Here is a 14,954-nt window from a genome sequence, read left to right as displayed (position 1 = left end):
CCAATCCACAAGTCGGAATTGCAATTCCTGTCATGGAAAGTAGCATTACTCCTGGCACTAACATCAGCCAGGAGAGTCAGCGAAATCCAAGCTTTTTCAATACAGGATCCCTTCATGCAATTCAGGCCAGATAAGCTGATGCTAAGAACTAATCCAAAATTTGTTCCTAAAATACCCTCTTCCTTTCATCTAAATGAACCGGTGTTTCTTCCTACATATTTCAAGAATCCTTCTACAGTGGCTGAAAAAGCTCTTCATACTTTGGACATTGGCAGATGTTTAAAGTTCTACATTGAAAAGACAAAATCCTTTCGCAAATCGAACCAATTGTTTGTTGCTTACTCAGGGTCAAGAAAAGGTCTGGTCCTTTCAGGATTCTCCATCTCTAGATGAATTGCATCCGCCATCGTCTTCTGTCAAGAAAAAGCTGGAAGACCTCTTGACATGAAAGTCCGAGCTCACGATACACGGAAGATGGCAACGTTTTCTGCATTGCTCGCAGGAGTACCCCTTCCAGACATATGCAGAGCAGCAACCTGGTCGAATGTTCATATATTCACCAAACATTACTGTCTGGACACAGAATGGAAAGCAGATGCAGCAGTGAGACAGGCAGTTCTGCGACATCTTTTTAAATAAGGTACATGTTTATGAATTTTTACTGTTTTTCTATAATGTTGTTTTTCTGCACAAATGACTGTAATGACAAAGGTCGCTTGTTTGTACCCTTTTGATTCTTAAAGAGTTTTTTTCTAGAAGGAGTTTATGGCACACAGGCCCGAGAAAAAAGGGGGTCTAGCCTAGAAACGCTCTGACAACAAGGACTGCTATCCACTCTGATACAATCATGTGAATCTATGAGAGATTGAATACTGGAGAAAGAACTAGTTACTTACCTGTACACCATGGTTCTCCAGTATTATCTTTCATAGATTAACATGCGCCCGCCCACCTCCCCGTTTCTACTAGGTAGACAACCTTTTATCTCTGGTTACCTGCATAGCTCACTCTTGGGCGGTAGGAAATCTGAGGTATGGTGGCTCTGCTGGGAATGGTGTAGGCTGATGCTGGCTGCTGATTGGCTGTAGTTTGGGCCACATAATGAGGAGGAGAGGTTACCTATTGTTTCTCTACTCTATGGTTTCCAGGCAGTTTTTTCTTCTACTGCTATGGTTATTATTCACCGGGAGACTCCTACCATGACGACGGGGAAGATACAAGCATGTGAATCTATGAAAGATAATACTGGAGAACCATACTGTGCTTTTCTGCCCCATAGAAGTTCAAAAGGAGTGACTTCTGTGGTGCAATGAGAAGTGTTATAATTCCACACTTTCTCCTTAAGAAATTTTCCAACATCCAAACCTGAAGATATAGCTTTTTGAATCCCTTATTTCATAATTGTATTACCACGTTCTACAAGCCCATTAGACGAAGGTGAATAAAGTGCAACCTTAAAGTGTTTTATATCTTTCAAATCCAAAAAATTACCCATTTTATCAGATACATAATGTGTTCCATTGTCTGCGACTAGAACACGAGGAGCCCCTTCTAGCAAAATTACCTTCTTTAAAAACGTGATGGTATTGTCTGAATCAGGTGAATCCGCAAATTTATAGTACATCCATTTTGAAAAATAATCTATTGCTAAAATGAGGTAAAACCTTATAAGGTCCTGAGAAGTCCAACCACACCTTTTCCCACGCTGACTCGGGACTCTGAGTTGGATGAAGGGGAGAGGATAATGTTTTGCAATGCTTGTCCGACAGGAAGCACTTCCCACAATTGTTTACCACCGCCCTGACTTGGAAATCTATACCTGGCCACCAATAATGTTGTTTGATTCTCATACCTGTTTTAGTAACACCCATATGACCTTTGTGAGCCGTTTTTATGATGGAGTTTCTCAGATTTGATGGAACAAATTTATCACCCCTTAAAACAATATTGTCCATGGAGAACCGGGCCTTATGGGCCTGACGGCGCAAAAACGTAATCAGAAAAACAGGAAAAATAAAAATTCAATTGTCTTTTATTTGTTGGGGTCTTAAATTGTACTGAGTCTTGTTAGGAATAGTTTGCTCCTTAAACAAAGTTTCTGGATTCGCTGTGTTCAATCGCAGATGTGATGGTACAGCTTCTTGCAACACGTCGTCGTCTTCTTTCTCAGAGCTCGTTTGATCCAGGCGTGCACTACTGAAAGGTACAAATCGAGGGACCCTTTCGCCTTCACTATCACTCATGCCCTTACGAACCCATTGATCAAAAGGTAAAGGCAAAGGTACCCTCTTACAGTGCACGCCTTCCGCAAGCGACCGAAGCTATGAGCCACACCAAAGGCGTATTGGCTGTCAGTATAAACATTCACTCTCTTTCCCTTAGCCAACACACACGCTCTCGTCAGGGCAATTAGTTCAGCTGCTTGGGCTGAATTCTGTGCAATACGTGCTGTCTCCACTACCGTATACAAGGTGGTAACAGCATAAGCTGCAGTCGTCTCACCATTTGGAAGTTTGAAAGAAGACCCATCCACCCAGAGGATCTCATCCGGGTCCACAAGTGGTGTGTCTTTTAGATATATTCTGCCTTTCGTCTCCTCCTCTGTTCGGAGAAAACAATCATGCTGTTCTTAAATGCCTTTCTCGTCCGGGATGGGCAACAATGTTGCTGGATTCAAAGTATTACGCCGCTTGATGTGTATATGGCTAGCCAAGAGCGTCAGTTCATATCCAGACAAGCGAGCACTCGTGAGGTGTTGTGTTTTCGTTCTATTTAAAAGAGTATCTACTGCATGTGGTACCATAACAACAAGAATGTTATCTAATACCAATCCAGCAGATTGACAAATAGAGATTGCTGCTGTAGCTCTGAGACAACTTGGCAATGCCTTGGCTACTGGATCCAACGTAGCCGAAAAATAGGCACATGGCCGTTGTTTGTCTCCAAATTGCTGTGTTAAAACTGACAACGCGCAACCTTCTCTTTCATGAACGTAAAGTGTGAAAGGCTTACATTAGGCACACTGATTAGGACCAAGCAAAGATTGTGGAACAAAAGGCTCAGGTTTCTGTAACAACCTCTGAGGCTGGGAAGGCTGCAGAAACTGACGCTGACCAGACGAGGGGGATAAGCCTGTTGAAGAAGAACCTTCGTTTTTAATTCCTTAGTCTTCTTCTCCATCTTATCTTTCTCTTCTTTGTCCCTATTCACGTAATACTGGGCAGTTGCTAATATCTGTGCAGACGAAGAAACAGCCCAGGAACTTTCGGAGTCTTTCAACTTATGCGACAATTCAGGGAGTAAATTAAATACGAATTTATCCACAAATAATCGCTGTCCACCTTCAGTACTCATATCCTGACTACTGTGATCGATAAACGTCTCCCCAAAACGAGTAAAGAAATCAGAGACACTCATCTTTCTTCTGTTTACATGCAGCTAACTTCTCCCAGTTAACGCGTAAGGCAGGCATCATCGTCTTCATTAAAGCGATGATTCTACCAGGCAACTGTGTAATCAAATCATCTGGCTTAGCTCCACCCACTTGTGCTGCATCTGCAGCAGCTATAGCGGCCCAATTACCACCTAAAGCTTGGTCATGGTCCTCCCTACGAATCCAAGCCCACAACGCTTGTGGAACTACATTCCCCATCAGCATATCAATATCTGCCAAATTCATAATACATGCTTCAACAATCTGGGACAACTCCTTATAATATCCCGCAGGATTTTTACAAGGGTCCGGTAAAGACTGTTTAAGTGCCAAAACTTCAGATCGTTTCCAAGGGACATGTACCCAAATACGCTGGAATTGAGAAGGGATACGCTGAACAGCACCTGCTGGTGGAACCTCCTCTCTCCATATTGGAGTAACTTCCCTCATAGGATAATTTTTCGTTTTCTGTTGAACTGCAGGATCAGGTTCAAGAATAGTCTGAGAAGAATATAAAGACCTTAAAGTAACAAGTGTCTTTACAGCGTCCTCAACTGAGGAACCCACAATAAGTCCTTTATCAAACCTATCCTGTATATCTAACCGACCGTGAGGAGTTAAATCTAACTCCATATACTCCTATCCTTTAACAAGAGCGTCACACATGATATTAAAAACGTATCTCCGCGTGGGCGCATTCCACTGGAGAAAAGTACTCAGAATATCAGGTACACTATACAACAGACCACTCATAATCCATTTGTGAGCAAGAGAGTCCAATGCAACCCGTTCGGCAGAATCTGGAATTTGACTACGAGATTGCCTTCGAGAAAAGGCAGGAGTCCTATTAAAAGACCCAAAAAGAGGAGAGAAAAGACCAGAAACAGTATCAACCAACCTACTACGAGTCGGGGAAGAAGCAGACAGTAGAACTGGAGACGCAGTATTAAGCAAAGGAAGAGAAGGTCTAGCCGTCACAAGAGAACCTGAAGATGAAGGAGACTGAGGTACAGAAGTTGGCCGCAAAGGAGGTGCAGGTAGCAATGCAGGAAGAGGCAATAGCGAAGGAGCCGGAGCACCTGGCTGAACAACCGGTTGCTGGACAGACGGCAACAATACATAAGTCGGAGGCAATCTCAGCAAATGAGACATTAAGGGATCTTCGTCAAGATCCTTACTTTGTGGAGAAGTCGGCAACACAGGGTAGCATCTATCTATTGCCATATGATGTTGTCTGTCTGAAACTTCAATCGCTCGCTCAGTCTCGTTATCCTTGAATTGCTGGGCAGCCTGTCTGATCGTCATATATTTCGCTTTTCTATCTCTTTTTGCCTGCTTTATTTCTCTTTGTTTGGCTTCTTTACGCCAAAGGCGGAAAGAGTCAAACTTTGCCGGCCGGGCTTTTCGTTTAAACAGAATTCTTTCCAAATTATCTAATATATCAGGCTCGAAGCTACCATTTTGTGGCCACCGTAAAACACCATCTTCCTTCGTGTATCGGATCCATGCCTCATTAAAGGCAATGGGGCCAACACCATGTTTAGAATAGAGCTCATAAGTGGGAGTTCCAACCGGAGGAATCGGACATGAGTCCTCGAGCCGGGAATCTCTAGTACAGCCAAAACAACAAAACTTCCTAAATCCGCTCAGACCAGGCATCTTTAAGCTCACTGTTCCGTTTACCAACTTCAAGGAGACAAATGTACTCACCCCTTGGCTTCGGCTATTGCAATGGTCGAATAACTAAATTCAAAAACAAAACAAAGGAGTGGGCGCTACCCACGAATACTTAACGAAATGGTCTTCTCACGTCAACAGAGGTCCGTCTAACGTCTCGCGATACCAATCATCACCAGAGGGTCGCTTTGACGTGGCTCGCAAATCCTCCGGAATTTTCTGGCGGGGCTTCTCACGACCCTCTGGCTGAACCGCTACCTCTAAAGCCGCCCCACGTTGAGCGCCAGTTGGAGAACCGGGCCTTATGGGCCTGGCGGCGCAGGGCACACCTTAAATCCCCGAGATCACCTGCCTTGTCGAACAGAGACACGAGACACTCTGTTGAGCGTGGAAAGCCAGGTTTATTAGCTGCAGTCAAGCACAGTTATCCCAGAAGTTACACACAAGGTGGGTTCTGAGGAGACTGCCACTTCAATCCGTGGCGTACAATCTTTTATAGCAAACACATTTACAAAGTTTACTCCTTACACATACAAAACGAACCAATGAGAAAAGTTGGAAAACAAGCTATCGGGTGTCTCAAATACGCCCCTCTCTCAGACCCCGTGTGTTACCCCTCCCAACAAATTAATCAGTACTAGCACCTACAATCTAATTTGCAGGTGGCAGGACATATTTGTGTGCCTCAAAGGATAGTTGTTTAACAGGAGAATACAAGGAGAGAATAGTGAAGGCCAGTCGGATAAGATAATGTGAGGAGAGAATAGGAAAAGGCAAATAGTCAGTCGAGACGGGGATCAATCAACCCAGACATGGATTAACGAACTCGGCCAGACCCTGACATCGGTTTCGTAAACAAGGGCAATGGAGTTACTCTTTAACAGAAAGGACACGCAGCAGCTGAGAAAAGCAAAAACACTTCGTCCACCGTGCTGCCTGAGTAAGGGCAACACAAAATGGCGGCGAGACAAAAAATGGCGGCTGAATTTGGTACGAAGTCAGAAATCGAAGAACCTCATCCATTACTGAAAGTTCATCTGCCACTTGGGCAACATTTCTCAATTCCCCAGATAAATTCCTTGCCTCCGGCCAAGTTTTAGAAGAAAATTCAATCATTTTAGATAGAATTGCATCTTTCAAACTAGATTCCTTCCACCCGCTTTCAGAAATTGACAAACTCCATTCATCAATCGCATTTACCACTGCCACACAATCTACATCCTCTTCAATCAAATCATCCTCATCATCCTTTTCCATCAGCATTCTGTATAAATAATCCGCGCGAAAATTCCTACCTCCGGAAATATGTTTCATCTCAAAATTATACTCTTGAAGTTTTGAAACTAGTATGGTTAACCTTGCTGACATATTATTATTGCCCGCAACCTTGCTTAAAATTAAAGAAAGAGGCTTGTGATCCGAATAAATTACAAATTTGCGTCCTCAAATATACATTTTAAATTTCTGGGCTGCCCAAACGCAGGCCAAAGTCTCACGTTCAATAGTACTATTGTGGCATTCAAATTTCTTAAGAGACCTGGAGGCAAAGGCAACGGTTTGTTCCTTGCTGTTAACGTCCTGACTTAAGACCGCTCCTAAACCATTCATACTCGCGTCCACAGTTATGATAGAACTACAATCATCTCGGAAAGCATGAAGAGCTTGAGATGAAATAATAAGGTCCTTTACCTTGGAAAAGACTCTATCCAACTCCTCTGACCACAAACATTTCTGACTCTTCTTCAGTAAAACCCTAAGAGGTTCCACAACTTGAGCGTAATTATCCACAAACCTTGCGTAATACTCTGCTAGCCCCAAAACAGAGCGCAGAGAATCTTTATCACAGGGTTCACTTGCTTCTTTCAAAGCCCTGACCACCAACAATTTCGGGTTGATACCGGCCTCAGACACCATGTGACGCAAGTATTCCAACTCATTCACCCCAAACTTACATTTGTCTTCCCTTACTGTCATGCCACGTTCTCCCAAAATGGTTAGGACTTTTTTCACTGATTGATGTACATCTATATTATCCGCAAATATCAAAATATCGTCTAAGTATGCCTGCACCGCTTTTAGATTCTGAAACATAGTATCCATAAGTCCTTGAAAGACGCTGGCCGCCGATCCTAAACCAAATGGGAGTCTCAAAACCTTGTACGCTCCAAATGGAGTAACAAAGGTCGTCAGCTCCTGAGACTCTTTGGACAAAGGGACCTGATGATAAGTGGGCTTTAAATCAATTAAAGAAAACCATTTAGCTCCTCCCAAGTTCGCTAAAAGTTAACGAAATCCTAGGAAGGGGGTGACAATCCACCTTAATGTTTTTATTCAGACCCCTGAGGTCAGCACACAACCTGATCGTGTCTGTCTTTTTTTGTGCAACTACAATTGGGGCGACCCATTGAGATGACTCTGTGGGTTGAATTATGCCTTGAGCACATAAATCATCTAGCATTGTTTGTAACTCACCTCTCACACTCAAAGGCACAGGGCGAACTTTGTGTGGCACAGGGCAGGCTTCGGGTAATAATCTAATTTTGTGTTTTACACCTTTCCCCAACCTACCTTATCAGTAAATACATTTCTAAATTCAGCGGTCAATTTTAGATTCATCTGCATTACATACAGACATTTCTCTTGCTTTTATAGGATTCTCATCACCAGGTACCAAGTCTAGATTCTAGACAGGTCTTTCCATCCTACTATGTTCTTTCCTTTAACTGCTACGTATACTTTAGTACATATTTATCTATTCAGAATTTGTAAATCACCCATGAAAAATCTCACCATATCGATATCCTTTTCTCCGAAAGCTTTGGGGTTCACATTTGACTTAAACAAAATAATTTCTTTACCCCACATTTCATAAAAGGTAGAATCTCAGAAAATTGTAATAGGTAAACCAGAGTCCGCCATGACTTTCAGTTCCAATCCATTGATAGTAGCCTCACACAATGGACCTTTTATTTTCATTTGATCGCCTGAATAATCGAGTCAATGAAAAATTGTCAAGGGACTCTGAACAAACTTCGACATCTATGCTTCCTACTTTCACAGGCGTCTTTTGATCTCTGCAGACTTTCTGAAAATGGCAGACTTTTTTACAAATGGAGCAGCGTTTACCTAAAGCTGGACACCCTTTAAAATTGCCAATGTAAAATTTAGAACCACATCTGTAGCAAAAGTTTTGGCCTTTCGCTTGAAGGTTTTTTTGAATTTTATCTTTTGTACCCACAGCATATAAACCATCCTCACACAACTCCTCCACCACCGAATTTACTTTTGGAATTGAGTCGGACTGTATTGCTTTAGATGAAATAACAGATCTTGCAATACTTAATGCTAAGTCAATTACTTCTGAAAGTGGAGGGTTTTTTCAACCAAGTATTCTCTCCTTAATCTTTCGAGAAGAACAATTAAACACGAATTGGTCTCTGATGTAATCTTCTAGCAAAGGACCAAAACCACAGGAAGTAGCCAATACCCTTAGGGCAGAAATATACTTCTCTACTTTTTCATCACCTCTTTGTTTGTTTTTTTAAATTATGTTTTTCTAGCATAATATTCGGAGATTCTTCAAACTGTTTCTTTAACCTACTAATTGCTTCCCAATAGACATTCCAATTTCTGTCCCCGGATTGGCCATGAGGATGAAGTATTGGAGTCAAACTATTAAAAATACGTTGAGCAGCAAGACCCAGACTCCCAAACAGCAAAGCAATTTTCTAGGAGGAGAATAGTCTGTGGCATCCATGGCCACAAGGTGGTTTTCGAATAAACCAAACTACTCTGCCCGTAGCGTAACAGGTTTACTCTGTATCTCTAAAAATGGTGGAGGTTGCGTAATTTTGCGTGGTGTAGACCTGTTTCTTCCCACTAAAAAAAATAAAGATCAACTAAAAGAGGAGAGTGTATCACCCAGACACTTAAAAATTTGGATAACAATAATGGGGTGTGCATATCACCGAGACACGCTTGTTGTCTTTTTAAATAATTCGAAATCAACCTGGAACAGAACCAACCAAGTTGCAAATTAAGAACAAACTCTAAAATTTATTTAAAACCGAATGAGGTGTGCGTATCGCCGTGACAAGCTGGCTAATAAATTAAAAATATAAAGAGTTAAACACCAATTTGAATGCGCAAAGTTAAAGGGGTGCGCATCACTGAGACCTCTGTAGTGCTCCGTAGTGCTTCAAAGTTGTCCTAAGAACAAGTGCCCACTGTTGCCTGAATATAAACTTAGATGCGCAGAATTACAGGTGTGCGCATTACCGTGAAACACAAATTTTGATGTGCAGAGTTAAAGGTGTGCACATCACCGTGACCCTCGTATTTCACTTCAATGTCTGTGAAACTTATGCTTCCGTGTTGACACACGCTGCCTTTGAAACGGACGTGCTGAGAAGCGTCAAACGTTGTCAAGGAGACTTGAACTGGAAGTCATACGTCACACATTACCATGGAAACGGAGCATGCTCTCGCTCGAGCGTAAGCTCCGTTAAACCAATGCGCGAGCGCAAACACGAGCCAGTACGGGCTGATATGATCCAGTTCAAAAATGCCTGTCACCCACGAAAATGCCCACCAAGTGCCAAGGACATGCAGAACAGGAACAAAGATTCCCAAACGTTGCGAAGACTTGAAGCAGGCACGGAAGAGTCAAACGATGACAAACGATCGCTGAGAGAGTGCCAAAGGAAAACAATCGCAGTCATGCGCAGGTAAATTCTGCGGTAACCTCATGAAACAGCGCTGGTGAAGAATTAAGCTAGAACCGGCTTTTCAGTCCAGGAAAGAAGCGAGGTTAAATGTTGTAGATCCACGTAGCGTGGGTCGGTAAGTGAAGCAAGTAAACTCCCAATCGTCGCCAATATGTAGTAGATCAGTATTCCAACACAGGAGGCATCTTCTTACATTCAAAAGTAAGTATTTATTTTAAAAGCTTCACCCACAGCACGGAGCGCCTCCAACTCGAAGTACGATCGGCAACTGACTCAGCCTCTTGAACCTCGAGCAGAAGAACACTCCATGTTCACATTCAAAGTAAAACATTACATCAAAGAATTCCAAATAACAAAGTGAAACAGCCCACTACATCATACTATGGTAAATGGAATATGCTCACCTTTTTTCATCCACTAGTCCCTGCCCAGTAACCTGGTACTTATTGATCTATGTTTTCTTCTTTTTCCTCTATCCTTTTTTTTCCTACCAATCAAGTCGTTTATACCGCATCACTTCAGCTTCATACCACACGTGTCATACAATCAGCTGTTAAGCATCTGACATACGTAAATCACATGTTTACTGAACACCCATGAGTGTTCTGCTCCATTGGTACGAGGTCCCTCTGGAAGCACCTGTCTGATATTGTCCTTGCATATATATAGAGCTTCAGTATCCTGAACAGGTCTACATTTGTGGGCGAGAAACATTCTACTTTATTTGAGTGCCCTAGTTGTGTTCTTAGCCTGTTTTTGTAGCTGATCCTCATGTTTAAAAACAAAAAGAAGTGAGAGGTAAGATGTTTAAGCATTTGTGGCATGTTTAGGGATGGATGGAATATGCGTGAGTACAGGGAGGCCAATGTACCAAGTGTTTTGGTATAGTACTCGAGTGGGAGAGGCTGTGCATGCAGTGTAGCAGCATAGGCATAGCAGCATGCAAATATGGGTGTGATTGAAAAGTTTCAGAAAAGATTCCTCCCATGTGGAGGTCACCCTCCCAGGCCCTTAATAAGTGGTATGAGTAATCCCGGGGAATATAGTAGCACAAAGTTGTTAAATCTGGATTCCCCTGCTCCCAGGAGACTTGTTCTAGCCGGAAGCTTCTGTCACAGTCCAGGGTAGGGATGGGAAGCCCCAAGAGAAGAGGGTGCCTCGATGTCTAGACTCTCACATGGAGACTTGCACAATTCAAGGCCATCATCTAGATGCATAGGTACAAATCTGCGGTGCATTGAAGTGTTTAGAGCTGGCCTTCAGTTTGGTGTTGTTGGAAGAGTGGCAACCACGCTGGCATACTCAGAGTGGTCATGGCGATCTAGAACACTTACTGCACAGGCTGGATAGCTCTCGTAAAGCTAGTGGATCATAGCACAACCTCTACATAATTTGACATATCCCTAGAAGGTCAAACGATTGGTGAATGATACAGGACACCTTTTAGTTTCCAAGTATAGAAAGCCATAGCGCCCTGTTTTGGTTTAAAATATTTTTAATTGTGTATTTTTGAGAAGGGCTTTGTAAGCACTAGTCCTTTTCTTCTATACATTGTCTTTAAGACTGGCTGTCAATTAACTCCTATTCTTCTTTCAAAATATATATTGTATGTTGATGCCACCCCGATCTATTTCAGTCATTTCTTGAGTCTCTTCCATCCCCTTTGGACTGAAGTCAGCTTGCATTGCCTTCTAATGTTTCTGAAAAAGGAGAAAAAGTTGCTTGCATGTATTTTCATGTAATTCGTAAACATCCCCTTCTGGATGGAGTTGCAGTGTGGCATCCTACTCACTACACAGGGCTAACAAAATGAAATGGGGAACCATCGGCCACGGTGGCACATGCAGGGGGGGACCTTTCTTGCCTTAAAACGAAAATGCAGAGTTACGTAATATGAGGTTGCATGCTTATGCAAAACGTTTCGGGTAACTTTTTCTCTTTTGAAAGTCTTAGTTTAAAAAATGTTTGACAGAAATGCTGGACTGTGTACTTTTAGCTTTTGTTTCATTTTCTATTTTTTTAATGTTATTTATGTTTATTTAACTTTATTAAAAGATATAAAAGATAAAATGTTGCCTACCCATAAATTGTTTTTTTTCTAGCTAGGACGATTAATTTCTCTTGGTTAAAAACAGTATTTTGATCTCCCGCATATATGCAGAGATACTCCAGTGTTTATGCATGAACATAATATTAATGTGCTTTATCTGGAGCTCGTGCTACAGGTAGATATTTTTCATCCTAATTAATGGTTGGTCATTGGAATACGTTTGCAAAACAAACTGTTAACTAATTTGCCATATTTATGTTAACATTATTGGCCCTCGAATTGAATCATGTTTTTACCCAAACATTTTTCGTTCCTAGAATCATCAAGATCCCAGATTCCGCCAACCTTTCTTTGCTCGGCTTTGGAGAGGTGTTTGCCCTTTTATTCGATAACCACAACCTCTATATAATGGACTTGAGGACAGAGCAATTGATCAGCCGCTGCTCGCTGCCCGAGTACAGGAAGTCCAAGCGAGGCTCAAGCTTTTTGGCAGGTGAAATCTCTTGGCTAAACGGACTGAATGGAGAAAATGACGCAGGACTTGTTTTTGCCACCAGCATGCCTGACCATAGTATTCACTTGGTCCTGTGGAAAGAGCCTGGCTGACGCGGCATGGAGAGAAGAGCAGAACCCTTATTTTTATGGAACAATGGTGCTTCTTGTTTCAACAGTGTCCACGGAAACAGACTTTGCATGAACCAAAGTTGCACACATTATGGTATGATCATGCAATGCACAATCATTTACCTTAAAACGTGACTTGGGGAAAGGAGACAGGTCGTTTGGTTTATTTTATTGACAAGAGTGCGAGTAAGCATGCTCACGTTTCATAGCTGAAATCCTTTTTCTTCATGTTTTATTTACTTGATATTGAGGTAAGTGCTGGACTACAGCAATGCGAACTGTGCGTTAAAGGACATTCGGCTGTTATACTGAAAATAAACAAGCTTACCAGAAATCAACATTTGCAAAATATTAGCATTTGATTCCTCACTGGCAGTGCACCTTATTTTCCCTAGTAGAATCGGAAGGTAAATCTCTACAAACATTTAGTCAAAATTAGTTTTTACACATTTGCTTTCCTTAAGTTCATTCTTTGACAGATTTTAAAACTGTTTGATGATGAATCGCGCTTTCTTAATTTATAGAGGGAAAAAAGTACATTTGTACACTTTTGTTATTCTACAGTACTTCTCCGTAGAAGAGCTTTTTATTCTTTTTTTAGCATTTTAGAAAATGAGTGTTTACAAGGTTTTAACGTACATGCTGGTTCATTAATTGAATTTCAAACTGAGCAATGCGTTACATGCGCCCTTTTCTACCCAGGTGAACAATCATACGTCCATTCTTACAGTAGACTAAGCTTTCATATTTAACTAAACAGCCATAGCGATTCCCTGTCATAAAAACTGTCATTTATTTAGCCTATCCGTAGTGAATTTGAGCAAAATATGATTTATGGCAGGCCTTTGGCGAAAATCTTTGCCTTCAAGTAGCAGTTAAAAATCCTCAGCCATCAGTGTGCATCTTAAAATGGTATGGCCTTAAGCTCAGTTTGAGTGAAAAACTCGACCTGCGATTTGGCTATTCCTTGGGTGGAAAGTGGTACTAGCACGACTGGAATGTGAAAGTCAATGGTTTGTGTTAAATTCAAACAGAAATATGCAATTTTAATAAAATTGACCGTCTTCTTGGCACTGTATACTGTGCTAGAATTGTTAATTTATGCAGTGCAAATTTCACGTGGACTTCCTCTTTCAGTGCTATGAGCTAAAATTGAAGTAACGTTTGCACGCTTCTTCCCAAATGCCCAAGCAGATTTGGCACTGTTGGAAGCGTTCAACCCTCAAACATGCGGGCTTCCATCATAGCAAAGTGTTATCAACCTTGGCTGCTGAAGGATCTCCAAGGACTCCACAAAAACACGTTTGTCACAAAAGTAAAATCTACACAGCAGCTTTTTGCACAGAAATGCACATTCACTTCCATCTAGTTAGTGGTCTCCTGTTTCCCAAAATATTAAGTTGAATTTGCTATTGTACTAAACAGTTAGAATTGGAGGACTGAAGTACATAAAGTAGTTTTGATTGGAGTGAACGAAAATTCTGTCGGCATGTGCAAAGACTTTGCAGAAAAGAAAGTTCAAACTGAGTCAGGCTCAAGTGACAACCCAGGGAAGCCCCTAGCTGGTGAGCAGCTATGAGCAGCTGCATTGTCCTTTAGTCGATCCCAAAGGTTGTAACAACACTTGAGTTCACTTTTTGGGTCAAGGTTTTAAGATTCTGTAGCTAAAGTCAGATGTGGAAGAGTAATTTTACCATATAAAGAACTTGAGAAGCAGCGCTCTTTCCAAGATTAATTCGTACAGTGAGAGCTTGTGCGTGCTGCTTCTGTGTTTTATTTTTGATGACCATTTACAAATGGTTTGTGAATTATTACAGGATTTGGTCACTGGATGGTAAAACGCAAATTACCAGGAGGAACCTTGACATTAATTGAATAAAGAGATTGTTTTCCTACGTCACCTAAACTTAAATTGCTTAGAAAAAAATGTAAACTTGCATTGTACTTCTCTTTATAACCAGCTTTATTTTTTTAGAGCGCACTGTAAAATATGTCGAAACATTTTGGCAAATATTTTTTAACATTAGACTTAATAGTTGTTCACAGGTCATGATATGTTTAATCAATTTCATAATGAAAAGTGTATGCTTCACAAACTAAATGATATGCTTTAGACGGTCATTTCAAAGTATGGCTACATACTGTGTTTCTCTGGGTCTTTATTTTTTATACAATTTAAAAATATAAGGTTGCTTGTTGGTTTAATGACTATGTGCTTTACTTCTCCAGCTTTGACTTGTGTGATTTGCTTTTGAGTGCAGTTTGCTCTAAGAAAGAAAAAAATATTTCCCTGATAATACTCCCATCTATACATAAAGAATGAAAGGTGTCTCAAACACAAATTCTACAACAGACCTAAATAATTGCGGTGGAGCCTTGAAAGACAGACTAGGAAATGTCAGCAGTGATCCGACTTAAAAGTATTTATAGCTGTAGCAGATGG

At 41.4% G+C, this 14,954-nt stretch overlaps 1 protein-coding gene across 2 annotated transcripts in view; it reads left to right on the top strand.

Moving 5' to 3' along the window:
• FBXW2 (F-box and WD repeat domain containing 2) overlaps positions 1–14,716 on the top strand; it is a 186,751-nt gene extending 172,035 nt beyond the window's left edge. For both annotated transcript variants that reach the window (XM_086920956.1, XM_086920957.1), the window contains exon 8: positions 12,205–14,716. In XM_086920956.1, coding sequence (XP_086777082.1) covers positions 12,205–12,493 — 289 coding nt within the window. In that variant the 3' untranslated portion in view covers positions 12,494–14,716. The remainder of the gene's footprint in view (positions 1–12,204) is intronic.
• The last annotated feature ends 238 nt before the right edge of the window (positions 14,717–14,954 follow it).

Source organism: Lissotriton vulgaris, chromosome 5 (assembly GCF_964263255.1).
Source record: "Lissotriton vulgaris chromosome 5, aLisVul1.2, whole genome shotgun sequence".
NCBI lineage: Eukaryota > Metazoa > Chordata > Amphibia > Caudata > Salamandridae > Lissotriton > Lissotriton vulgaris.
This window is presented reverse-complemented; position numbering and strand designations above follow the sequence as displayed.